The sequence below is a fragment of the Fukomys damarensis genome, unplaced genomic scaffold (genome assembly GCF_012274545.1).
Source record: "Fukomys damarensis isolate Sample0158 unplaced genomic scaffold, DMR_v1.0_HiC HiC_scaffold_14, whole genome shotgun sequence".
NCBI classification, from domain to species: domain Eukaryota; kingdom Metazoa; phylum Chordata; class Mammalia; order Rodentia; family Bathyergidae; genus Fukomys; species Fukomys damarensis.
The window spans coordinates 36,378,298-36,391,935 of record NW_022900926.1 but is presented as its reverse complement, the minus strand read 5'-3'; the positions used below and the strand labels follow the sequence as shown (position 1 = coordinate 36,391,935).

General features: G+C 34.4%; 1 protein-coding gene across 19 annotated transcripts in view; it reads left to right on the top strand.

The window, feature by feature from the left end:
- Afdn (afadin, adherens junction formation factor) overlaps positions 1–13,638 on the top strand; it is a 102,983-nt gene that overhangs the window by 2,719 nt on the left and 86,626 nt on the right. For 12 of the 19 annotated variants that reach the window (XM_010639455.2, XM_010639477.2, XM_010639440.2 and 9 more), the window contains exons 2-5: positions 3,273–3,388; positions 5,196–5,359; positions 8,074–8,234; positions 12,528–12,685. In XM_010639455.2, coding sequence (XP_010637757.1) covers positions 3,273–3,388; positions 5,196–5,359; positions 8,074–8,234; positions 12,528–12,685 — 599 coding nt within the window. The remainder of the gene's footprint in view (positions 1–3,272; positions 3,389–5,195; positions 5,360–8,073; positions 8,235–12,527; positions 12,686–13,638) is intronic. The other 7 variants (XM_010639415.2, XM_010639519.2, XM_010639503.2 and 4 more) reach the window with 3 other exon arrangements.

The window sequence follows — 13,638 nt, the reverse complement described above, 5'->3', positions numbered from 1 at the left end:
ATTATATATATACATATATATACACACACACATATATATATATACACATACAAACACAGTACACATAAATATATTTTATATATATACATACATATGTATATATACACACACATACAAGTATATAGCAGTCTTTTTAATGTGTAAAGTTGTAGAGGGGTCCAGAGAACCTTGAGTTCACATTCATTGATCCAGCACTGTGCTTTAAGAATAGTCACCTTATTTTGTTTTACTTTAATCATTCATCTTAATGTTCTCTAAAAACTACACTATTACATTATGAAAGATTTTGATCTAGTATAAATTTTGTAACAAGAGCAATTAGTAATTTTAGTTCATAGCAGCAATTCAGATTTGTTGATTCCGTCCCTGGTTTGTTATGCTGACTTTTATTTTGTATATTTTCAGTTGATAACATAATAATTTATAGATCTTGTTATTCTTGTATTCTGATAACTAGCATTACTATTTATATATAATATTTAATAAGTGCTACTAGAAGTCTGTAACTTTTGATCCTTTTGCCACAATGAATACTTAGCTGGACCCACTGCTTCCTGTTTTTACTGGCTGATTTACAACAAATTTGATACAGTGGTACCTTGGTTCATGAACTTAATTCCACAATTCTGGCTGCAAATCAAAATGGACAAAAACCGAATAAAATTCAGTAGTTAAATTCAGTGGTTAAGTTCAATGTTGAACTTTGAACATTTGGGGAAATTTGATTCAGTTTCCAACCAATTCATTTTGCAACTGTTATGGTTGAAAGACATTAAGTTCATGAACCGAGGTGCCAGTATGTAATGACCTGTATCATCTTTGCTAAAACTATTGCCATTAGTCATTTTGTTGTCATACTTTGTTAGGTGAAAACTAATACTCATTTAAAATTTAAATTTTGTACATAGCATTAGAAGTGCTTGATCAAATTTATTACTTGTGGTCCCTCATTTGAGACTGTAATTAAAACACCTTTGTACCCAGGGACATGCTTTTCTTCCTCCTCTGTATCTTTCTAACCTTTTGTGGAATGATGCCTACTCATCCTTTCCTTCAAATACTGGCCTAGCCCTGAACTGTAGGTGGTCTCTTCATTCAATAACCTAACTAACTACAAAGTGACCTTCCTTTGTACTGCCTGTGTCTTTTTTATTGTAGTATATTATTATATACAGCAGATTCATTGATCTGAGCTACTTATTATCTATAAAAGGCCTCTTGAAAGTAACCCTACTGAAAACTAGGAACACATTTTGCAGTAAGTACTGACACAAAGTTTAGAAAATGAAATCTGTCTCATATTTAACTGTTTTAGTTTCAGGTACAGATATTCCTTGTTTAACAACCTTCCTGTCTAACTATTGTTCAGATTTATAACCTGGCACTTGGACTTTAGACCCATTCATTTTGTTGTTGTTGTTATTTACAGTTCTATACATCTTGTTTATAGAGCCCCAGTGTATTTTTTGTGCAGTATACCTTATTTATACAGTACTGTAATTTTTGCTTATTGTACTTCATGATACATTACTGTAGTTTTATGTTCTGTTATACATTGCAGTACTGCATGTAAGAGTTATGCAAATAGAGCATTCATCAGGTTACATTGTCCTTTAACCATTTCTTTGTTTTGAATATTGTAAAGTACATATTATATACAGTTCCTCATTCAGTGATCAATTCACTTAATGAGTTAGTTGCAGAAATGGAACATGTTCGTTAAATGAGGAATATCTGCACAGACCACTTTATAAAACAGAGATTTAATTCCAGCTCTCTTGAATTCTGTGCTGTTGTGGATCATGCTCAGGAAAACTGCTTTGGCTCAGGACTGGAACTGGTGCTCTTGGGACCTCTTCCAGTCCTTAGAATATAAAATCAGCCCCACAAAGAGCCACTGCTGTCAGTTGTCTTTTTAATTTTAAATAACTGCCTCATCCTCATGCGTTGCTGGCCAAATTATCCTTGGTGTAATTTTTAATATCACTATCATCAGAGTCTCCACTCTTACTGCAGGATTTAAAGTTTCATTTAGCAGTTACTTTACATTGCATGTGCCTTCTGGGACATGTAGTGATCATGCTGTGCAGTGAATGGGGTTGCTTGGGTCTAGTGAATGATGGTAGGAGAGGAAATAAATTTCAGCACCGCCCAGTTACTTACATCACCAAATAGTTTTACTATGTGTCGAATTTTATTTTTTCGTTCAAACCTGAAAATAATTGTTGTTCAAGTTGTGAAGCACCAAGTTAGGAGGAACCTCTGTGCAGGCATTTTTGAAATAAGCATTCCTGAAAAGTATTCTGCCATGTGTATCCTAAATGACTTTGAGAGAGTGAAAGATTTGGGCAGGTCTCTCAAGACCTGTTTAAAATTTGTAACATGACTAGAACAAAAGTGAAAGCACAATGAATGGATTTCTCTAAAGGAGCTGGGGAATGTAGTCTAAGAGATAATGGGATCCAGCTCCCCTTAGTCTTCTGCACCCAGAAACAGGTCTCAGCTAGTAGGAGCACCTCCATCCTTCAATACCTCTTCTACAAAGTTTTCAATCAGAGGCATCTGGTGTATGGCTAGGGCTTCTCAGATGTCTCTTAGTGCAGTATTTTGTCCTGATCACTTGTCTGGGAGACTTGTTAGATTCTAAAAACAAAAGCCACAGTACCCCAAACATAACAATGAAAAAGCAATGGCAACTTTATAGAAGAGGGAATTTGAGGGTTGTGGTTGGCAAGTTTTGGAGACACAGATGGGATGCACAGATAGGAAAAATGATTCAGTAATAGTAATAATCACTTCTAAGATTGAAGACAGGCTGTTTTCTTTTCTTGGGAAGGTATAACTAATGTGATAAGAAAAATCTGACAGGTATCAGTAGAATTTCTGTGTTACATTAACATTTTCTAGTTTTCTAGTTGTGTATGAGGTAGTTTATTTGCAGAGATAGGATTATATAGCAAAACTGTATACACTCTTTCCTAGTTCATGTATATTTCTGTTATTTTCCAGCAAGGTCTAAATAAGTGAAATGCCCCTAGTTAATGTCTGGAATGGACACACGTTCCAGCATGGGGAAGACTGAGGGAACGAAGTGGCCAGTTAACCAAGAAGGGATATTCTAAACAGTGCATTCCATTCTGTCAGTACATACTTGAGGGAAAAAAGTACTTTACATCTATAAAATTAAGAGCATATTGCAAGGCTAATTACTGCACGAATGCCATGAAATAACCATACTTTATTCTTTTATTTTTCTGTTTCATGTTTTGAAGAAGAAAGAAGATTGGACATTGATGAGAAACCTCTAGTTGTACAGTTGAATTGGAACAAAGATGACCGGGAGGGCAGATTTGTCCTTAAGAATGAGAATGATGCCATTCCTGCCAAGGTAGGGACCCTGTCCTATACTGTAGTCTAGGCCAAGTCCAGTGGAAATAAATAGGAGATTGATGTTTTGTCGCAGATACTCCTTTACCCTCGAAGTAACTCATTTATTATTTACTTCACCTAGTAATCCCAAATGTTGTTTTTCTCATACACATAACATACACACATACATATATTGTTCGTTCATTCATCTGCTCATTCTGTATGTAATTCAGGCTGGCCTTGAACTTTCAGCCATCCTCGTGCCTTAGCCTCCCAAGTGCTGGGATTATAGGCATGAACCATCATGCCTGGCTTCCTTCTTTTAAAAAGAAAAGTTACATAAGCTTTTGGGATCAAAAAAAGTTAATGATCAACTTCTTATCTCTAATTCTTTTCCAAATATTTTGTAAAATCAAAATATTCTAATATGAATAAAAAAGAGAAAGAAAACTTCCATGGCCTCTTTATGTGTGAACTTTCAGATATGATTTCCTAAGACATATTTAAGACCTGTGTATTTGATGTGCACAATGTTAGGAATCAGTAAAAGTTCTTGATTTTCTTTGGATGATGTAATAGAAGGATTCTGAGATTTTCTCAGGTGGTAGAATAATTGGAATTCTATACTACTATTTTTTGTGGGTGTCATTAATATAATTTGAAAATAACTGTATAATTCTGTGTTAAGTCATGTGTTTTACATGAGAATTCAATATTATGTGGTAGCAAATGCAAAGGTTAATATTTTGAGAAAATCTTCTATTTAATTTTCCTCCCAATTACTTGAGAAAAGACTGTCATTATTCACTTATAGCAACAGAAAAATTTTCTGTGATGTCGGTATTGTCTGCTGAAAACTAGATATCTCTACAAATGTATTCTTGCCCATTCTCATTACTGTGATCTAGTGACTTGTATTTGCAGCAAATGCATATAAAGTAAGAATGGGTTTCTGTCCTTTGGCTGCCCATATTTTATTTCATTTTTCTCCATGATTCTAGCTAGTGGTGTTCTCTTCTGTGTGCTTTGCTGTGGACCCCAGACTGATACTCCATGTCCACAGTCCTAGGACCAGTACAGTGCTCTAAGTATCTGTGAATAGAAATGAGAATATTAGCATTCTTCTCCTCATCTTATAAAATAGAAAACAGTTTTCTTTTCCGATAAAACAAATACTCTTTTTCTTATTTTTCTTAATTCTTTAGCCATTATTTTCTATATATTAAATAATGTGGTTTAATGTCATCTGCTAGCAAGCCATGTTTTTAGGTTAAAATATAAATTAAGGATAAGCAAGCAAATGGAACAAGATCTGGGGAAGAAGACATTTTTGCAGAAATACAGTACGCAGAACTTTGGTTCACAAAAGCCAATTTAGGGCTACGCTTAACATTTCTTTTGAAGTTAAAGAAAATTACATAGTAAGTAGATGATAATGTAGACTTCTTGCTCATATTTTCATTTGGTTTCTTTCACTTAGGTTACTTCATGCTAACTTACTTGGAGTTTTATTTATTAAAATTCATATCTCATGATTCCTACCCGAGTTTTCTGACTGGTTTTGAGTTTTTTGTTAGCTTGTTAGTGAGGTAATATTTATATACGGTGAAGTGGATCTTCAGTGTACAGTTCACTTGGTTTTGAGAAAAACACCCATGTCATTATCAGCCCAATCATGGTAAGAAACATTCCCACCACCCTGTACCTCTCTCCTTTTCTGTAGCTAAGGTTTTCTGTAGCTCATGAGGTGAAGGTAGCCAAGCCATAGGGAACTTCATGAAATTCTTGGGTAGAAGCCAGTATAGTAATTATGTTACTTTTATCAGAAGACTCAAAGTAATGGACCTGAAAAGCAGGAAAAAGAAGGTGTTATCCAGAACTTCAAGAGAACTCTGTCAAAGAAAGAAAAGAAGGAAAAAAAGAAGAGAGAAAAAGAGGCCTTGAGACAAACATCTGAGAAAGAGGACAGACCTTCCCAAGGGGATGACAGGTAAATTAGTTTTGGAAATATATTCCTATTGCTTTGTGCTCCAAGCCAGATGCGTTTAAGCAGCAGACTTGTTAATTTACCCAGGTAAGTTACCGAAGATGAGTATCAATCAAGTCCATTGAGTAAGCATGCTAGTGGTTGTCTCTTTTTTTTTTTTTTTTTTTTTTGGTGGTACCGGGGATCAAACTCAGGACCTTGTGCTTGCAAGGCAGGTGGCAGAACCACTGAGCTAAATCCCTGGCCCCATAGTGGTTGTCTCTTGAGGGTGGAAAGACTACTCCAGTGTCCTGCTCATCCTAGGCAAACCCAGGTCAGCATTGTGGTTTTTCCTTAACAAGCTCTTGTGACAGTGGTTTCTTCTGGTCCTTTGCTCTCACTTCTGTGGTTTTGATCCCCGGGCGTATTTTTTTTTACGTATTTCAAATGCTTGGTCAGAAGTTGGCATCTTTACAAGGTTCAAATGTACCATCTGTAGATCCTCCCATTTCTTATCCTGTCACACTATCCTTGTACTTCACTGTTCCCAAAGTGTTTGAGCTTTTGACATCAGAGCTCAGGGAAGAAGGAAAATCAGATATTAGATAACCTAGACTTTCCCCTTAGGTGGACTTTTCAGTTCCCGCTTCGTCCTTCACAGTTTTCATTAATTTAGATCATTTGGCTATCATTTGCTTACTTTTAGGTAGCTTGTGGTTGCTCTGGTTTTGACTACAGCACATTCTAAATACTACTTTTTCGTTGCTGAAGTATTATTTGTTTTAGAAAGTCAAAATATGTAGATTAGCAAGAAAGAATCTGTTGTCACATGAACTCAAAAGAGAACCTTATTTGTTTTTTTCTAATAAATGTGTATACTTCCATACTTACAGATTTTAAGCAAATATATCAATCTTTTCCACTTAATTTTCCACTGAGATGTGTGTGCAAACTATATACATAGATGCATTTTTTTTTTCACAGAAACAATTTTAAATGATTATGTGATACTGTCATGTAGTTGTATAATTTATTTATCTGGTCCCTTGTTGGGCATTTGTTGGTTGTTTTACATTGTTTTGGTGTTATAAATTGTGATCCAGTGAATGTCACTGTTCTAGAACTTCGGGAATTCATCTGATTACTTCCTTGAGAGACACTGTAGAACAGCTAGATAACGGATCTGGATACTTAATCCATTGGCAGACCAGCCCCCTTCCTCACATAGGCCAGTAGACCTCTTATTTCCTTATACTCTGACAGCTCTTGAATGTTATAGGAGACTGTATTATCTCTGTATAGTGGTATTTAGTATTCTCAACAAATTAAATTTATTACTACTAAAGTAGTATCATTCCATGTTTTTATTAACTATTTTTATTCTTCTGGTACAGTGGCCTCTTAAAGGCTTTTCCCCCATTGCTGAAATTTTCTTGGTATCAAGCATATCAGCCATTTGTCTGTGAATGATGTTAATTTAGAGAAGAACTTGAGCCCATTTGAGATTATGTCAACATGAGTTTAGATGTTAATTTATTAGGCAGTGGTATCTGTATAATCACTGGGGCATAGTACTACATAACAATTATTTAACAGTAATACAAAAGAACTTGCATAGATACATTGCTATATATGTAAAATGTCAAAGAAAAGAGTAAACTAATGCTTTATGATTTATTCTGTTTATTAGTTTATGGGGTGATACATTCTTTGATTTGGAAAGTGAGCTACTTGAAATGAGTTCAATTGTTTTACTTGATCAAAATTTAAATGATTTTTAGTTTATCTTATGATTAAATTATATTTATTAAAATCTTATTTACTTTAATAAATTGTTTATTAAACTTTTTGTCTTAACCTTAATATTTCATTTTCTGCTCATCATTCTATACTGTTGATTCCTTCTGCAGAACCATTTCAACAATTTCTTTTTGAAAATTTAACTTTAAGAAAATGAATGTTGGTAACTTTTAGGCATTAAAAAATTTTGTTTAATTTGCATTCTTCAAGATTTACTATAGTTTTAAGCAAGGTTCTTACTAAAGTGTATTCAACTCTTTTTTTTAACTCCAGAATTCTTTTTTTTTTTTAATTCATTAAGTTTTTGGTACATTTTAGATATACAGTATGATGACATTCATTGGAAATTTGTACCTTTACATGATATATCTTGGTTCTTTTTTTTCTCTGTTCCCCTACCCTCCCTTCAATCCCTCCACCCCTCTCTATTTACAAAGACTTTGTTTCTGTTTTTTTCTTTTTCTCATATTTTTTCCTTTCCCTTCGAAGTTTCCTTCCTCCTACCCCTCCCACTTCCCCTTTCCCTTCCCCTTCCCCTTTGGACCTTTTTTCCTATTTCACTCTATTCTTATTTCTTGTGGCTGGAATGTTTTGATGTAATATCACTCATTTGGTCTATTTTAGGAAAATACTGGTGAACGTGCCAGAAATATGTAATTTATACCTTTTTTTTTAACCTTTTTTTACACATTTCAGTTGTAGAAACTCACAGTTAAGTTTTAATTGTAAATTTTTGGCTAGTTTGATATATTAGAATGTACTGAGAGAAATAGTATTTGTTATCCTTAGTAATTATTATGCTGTAAGTAATATACAGCAGACTTGTTAGGATATCATTTTAGTCAAATAACACCTGCCATTTTGATATTTATATGATTTTGTATTTCTAGTAGGAAAAGAGACAGTATACATTTGGTGGGTCTTTTTCCTCTTATAAGTGAGAATTCCCGACTGGCTGCTGAGGTTTACAAAGACATGCCTGAAACCAGCTTTACTCGAACAATTTCTAATCCTGAGGTGGTTATGAAACGAAGGAGGCAACAAAAATTGGAAAAGAGAATGCAAGAGTTCCGGAGCTCAGATGGGCGGCCTGATTCAGGTAAATGGAATTTGTTTCTCTGCATGCCTGTAAAAAGAGTATGTGTTATACTTTTTAGGTATGCATGAGGCTTCCCTAACTAAAGCAGTGGATGAGGTAGCATGGTATCCTATATGTATCCTATGTATGTCTTATGTAGAAGAGTTCTGTTCACAGATAAACTTAGTTATATATTTTTTCCCAGCATAGCTGTTTTGTTTTGTTTTGTGTTTGAAACAGGGTCTTGCTATGTATTTAGGCTGGCCTTGAACTCACTAGCCTAGGCTAGCCTTAAATTCACAGCAGTCCTCCTGCCTCACCCTCCAGAGTGCTGGCATTACAGGCATCAACATGCCCATGACATCTAAAAAAAAAAAAATCTAGAAATTTTCAGATATATACAAAATAAAAAGGAAAGATGTTGCTATCATGAAGTTTTAATAATTAATAACCCATGTTTTTTCTCTACTCCAATATACATTGCTCTGTTTGCTAAAACATTTTTAATTAAATTACAAATTCGTCAATATTTCATCTGTAAATATTTGAATCTATTTTCCTGAGAGATGAAAATTCTTAAAAAATGTAACCCTGGTGCCATTATCATATAATAAAAGAATTGACAGTAATTCCTTACTGTCATCAGATAAATACATTGCTTAAGTTTTTCTAATTGCACCTGGTGATTCCTTTATTTGAATTAGAATTCAAATGAGATTTCCATATTAAAATTGATTAATATGTCTTTTACATTTTTGTTCTACAGTTCCCTTTCCTCTTTTATTTTACTTTTTTTTTGGTCTTAAAAACTGAGGTCATTTGTCTTGGAGATTTTGCTGACTTAAATCCTTTTGTGCTGTTTAACATTTTTTCTTCTATTTTCTGTTTCCTTGATTAGATGAAGATATAGGTATAGATATAGAAATGGGATACTTATACTATACTAGTATCCTCCAAAGTTGACCAGTGATTTATAAGACTTTTTAATGCACTTTGGATTTCAAACTCTTAATATTTTGATCTGGTCCATTTTCTGTCCAGATCCTGAATTGGTCTTCGGTGTCTCTTTTGTGTGGCGGGCAGTCTACTCACATGCACACATACTGCTCAGGCTTTGAGACAGCTTCTGCTTTAAGGAGTCTTCATTTCTTTAAACTATTTTGATTTTAGAAAATGTGGCTGTTTTTTATAGTAACATTCTTAATTATTTTTTGTTCTCTATAATACATAATAAAAGTGTCAAAATAAATAATATATAAACAGTATGATACTGAAACATTGTAAGATTTTTGAGAAATGTTTAGGTGTGTCTTGTGTAGACTTGCTGTTGAAGTGGTGTGTTTTAGCACAACTAATTTCTGTTACTATGGCTTGTTCCCATACTGATTTACCTTTAGGTTTTTTGTTTTGTTTTGTCTTGTTTTACTTTAGAGATTTGTTTCTTTAAATTTTAAATTTGTTTAATAATTTCAAAGTCAAATCTATAAAATAAGATAGAGTTAGAGAGGTCCAGCCTTTTCCACCCATAAGTGTATTGCATACTTTTATGTTAACTTGTTTTTTCTTTTTGTCAGTATAATCTGGAGTTTGCTTCTTATTTTTAGGGAAATGGCAATAATAAAGAGAACAATAGTAACCATGACTTTACTTTGGAGTTATAAACTTGTTTTTTTATTTTGTACTGTATTAACATAATATTACTTGACATAATATTTTTACTTTGATTTGTAATTGTATTCAACAAAGAAAATATTAAAAAGTTGTTGAGATATAAAGTAGTTTTACTTGTCAAAAAATAATAGCCACTTGAGTTCATTAACTATTTGAGTTTTTTAAAATATCATTGTATTAATCTAGCCTTCCTAAAAAAGTTTAGTTTTTTTTTTGCCATCAACTCTGTATTTTTCATATAATGTTGCATTTGGGTGCTTCAGAGTTGGACATTTTAATATTATGTTTTGTATACCTCAGCACTGTGCACTGGTTTTGGCTCTTCATGCCCTGAAGTTAGGCATCTCGCGGGAATTGTGTTGGTGATTTAAGAAAAACAGGAGATTGAGGGACTTCTTGATTCCATAAATACTTTAATAGGGTATGGGTACTTTTGAGACCTTAAAGATTAGTTTTTCAAATGTATTCTTTTTTTGTCAAGGACTTGAAATGATTTATAGATATATGTATTGAAAAAATTGAGAGGCAGAAAAAATACAAAGAAGAACATAGCAGCCATATTTAAAAGGGCAAGTGGAACACTCAGAAACGTCTATGGTGCTAACCACATAACAGACCTGAAGACACTTAGGTGCTGCAATTTGACATTGTTCCTGAAATGAATTTCTGAAGATAATTCCATGGCCCCTTGAAGAACAAAGTATGAGCTTGTGACTTGGTGTGCAAGTCACGATAACTATAGCTACCTCCCGTTTTTATGTCACTTACTATTTTTATTATTATATATAGTTATTAGTGCACAACAGATCTATTAGGGTATAGATATAGCCAAATAACATCTGCTCCTTTGATATTCATATGATTTTATATTTCTTATTGGAAAAAATGTTTAAAATATTGTGGGGTCTTTTTTTTTCCTTACAGTAAAATTTCGGAATGGTTGCTGAGGTTGAACCCAGGGCCTCATACATTTTGGGCAAGTGCTTGTACAGTCCAGCCCTTTAAGCATTTTTTTCATTTTGAGATAGTCTTGTTGAGTTGTGCAGAGGGGCCTCAAACTTGGGATTCTCCTACATCAGTCTCCCAAATAGCTAAGATTATAAAATGTATTTTAGTGCAGATAAGAATGCAACATTTATGTGCATTTAAAAAGCAAGCATTTTGCATGTGACTTAGCTTGTATTTCCAGATACCCATATTTGTTTTCCATTGCCATTGGGAGTACTTTGATGGAAAATTTGATACACTTTATTAATAAGCTACTGAAGAGTTTTAAGCTGCAGATCTGGAAGGCTTTTAATTTATCCTCAGCTTTGGATCTAGATAGATTACTGTGGAAGCAGAGTAGTACTGTGGTCAGAAGTGGCATGCCCATGAAAGCATGGCACTACCCATATGGCCCAGAGGGGCCAGAGGATAGTAAAGAATGTTGAAGGGATGGAGTATCATGACTGTAAGAGATGGGGTTTTACTGAGGATGAGACTGGTAGAGGTTTATGGGCTATGGAATGAAAGGGGTGGACGATAGGTTTTATTTCATTGTGTGAGGGGAGATGCTGGCAGGGTTCAAGGTGTATGTGGGCTGGTGACTCAGTGCCCCATCTGGATCCCTGCTCAGCAGTATCATATAGGATTAGACACGGGGATTGATCTGTGTAGTTGGGAAGGGGCATCACTGAGTGAGGATGACATTTGTAGGGTAGAAAGTGTACAAGTAATATAAAACTTATGGAACAAACAATAATTAAGAGGAGCCAGCAAAACAGACCCCAAAAGAATTAGAAAGAGAAATAACAAAATATCAAAGCAGAGTTTGTCTATTAGATAGTTGAGGAAAGAAAAACATTTATCTGTAGAGTCCCAAGAAATGCCTGAGTACCTAATATTATTAGGAAAGCATTTGTTTATGGTCAGTATTAAGGAAATAAAAATATTATGTTCAAAATTTTGTCTGTTTAAGATTTCAGGGCTGATTAACGGAGGGCTAATGTAGAAAGCAGATTGTGACACTAAAAGTGAAAATATGTGTTGGTTTCCATTAAGAAACATACAGAGAACTGGGGAAAACTTCAGGATCTCCAACTTATCAACTGGCTGATTCTCCCCACCCCCTAAAATGAGTTCACAGCTAGAAATGACTTTCTAAGTGAAAGCAGCCCCACTCTCATGACATATCCCTCAAGAAAACTCTTTGGACTTGACAATGTGGGATGTCATGGTTCCTTAGATCACTTTCTTAAGGTGGATTTGTTCAGTGGGACTAATATTTGACTTCATCTGTCTTTCTGTTTGCTTGAGATGGAGGTTCAGGAAATGGGAGAAGTGGAGAAAATAGTCATGTATGGAAACAGAATACAGTGGAAGACACCTGCCGCACAGAGACCCTCTCACCCCCCCCCCTTGTGAGAATCAGCTCATCACTTGGGAAATACATCTGTGTGAAGAAAAGACAGGCATAGACCATCACAGAAGACTGCTCAGTGGAGCAGAGTGTCACTAGTATTTCTGGGCGCTCAGTGGAGCAGAGTGTCACTAGTATTTCTGGGCACTCAGTGCAGCTGGCACTCCATTGCCCTTTTGGTAGCTATCTCTGTTACTGATGTGAAGTTGCGCTCAAATATGTTAAATTTTTTTTTTTTTCAGGTGGAACATTGAGAATTTACGCAGATAGTTTAAAACCAAATATTCCCTACAAGACAATCCTGCTGTCTACTACAGACACTGCAGACTTTGCTGTTGCTGAAGCTTTAGAGAAATATGGTCTGGAAAAAGAAAATCCTAAGGACTACTGCATTGCTCGGGTATGTAACTTTTTTTTTTTTTTCGGGTATGTAACTATTGAATTGGTGGTTCTTATCCCATATCATTCATGGTGGGATATTGCATTTGAAGGGAAAGTTATCTCTTGAGTCAGTGAAACTTGATTTTTCTCCCCACTGTACATATAGAGTCTGATGAACTAAAACCATATGTTAGCAGTCTCCCATCTATTATAAAAATAAGATCCATTTAAAAATAAAAAAATCCATTTGTAAAGTAAAAAAGCATTAAAAATCAAGTTGGAGAAAAGAAAAATAGCACAAAATTCTAGTAGCAAAGGATAACCATACCATTAACATTTTGATATATGTCCTTTGAATTTTTGTATTGCACACAATTGTATTTGCACGGCTTTAATAATCAACTATGACTCAGATATTTAAGAAATACAGTGAAGTTTTAGGCCTCAGAATTTATTTGGTATCATTAAGTAAAATCTAATTTCCTATTCTTAGTAACAAATTACCTGGAAATTTCTTAACCTGTAAGTCACAATAACATGCTAATTTCTTTACTACAATATCTCCAAAACTGCAACTGCCGGTAGATTTTAAAACAAAGATATCTCCCCTTGCTTTCATCTTAGAATGTAATTATTGAATGATATAATACATTGTTTTAAATTTTTCCCCACAAAACTATTGAAGAACAATTAAAATACAATAAATCACATATTTAAGGTCTCCAGTTGATAACTTTTGACATGTCTACACCATGAGCATTTCCTTCACCCTCAGACATTTCCTCATGCCTCTTTGTAACCCATCCCTCAGTCCTCCATTCCCTTGTGTGCCCTCTATTGTATGGGTTACCTGCATTTTATACAATTTTTGTATGAATAGCATCAAATAGTAAGTATTCTTTTGGACTTGGTTTAACTTTGCATGACTTTCAGACATAGCCAAGTTATGTGTGTCATCCAGAGTTGTATCCT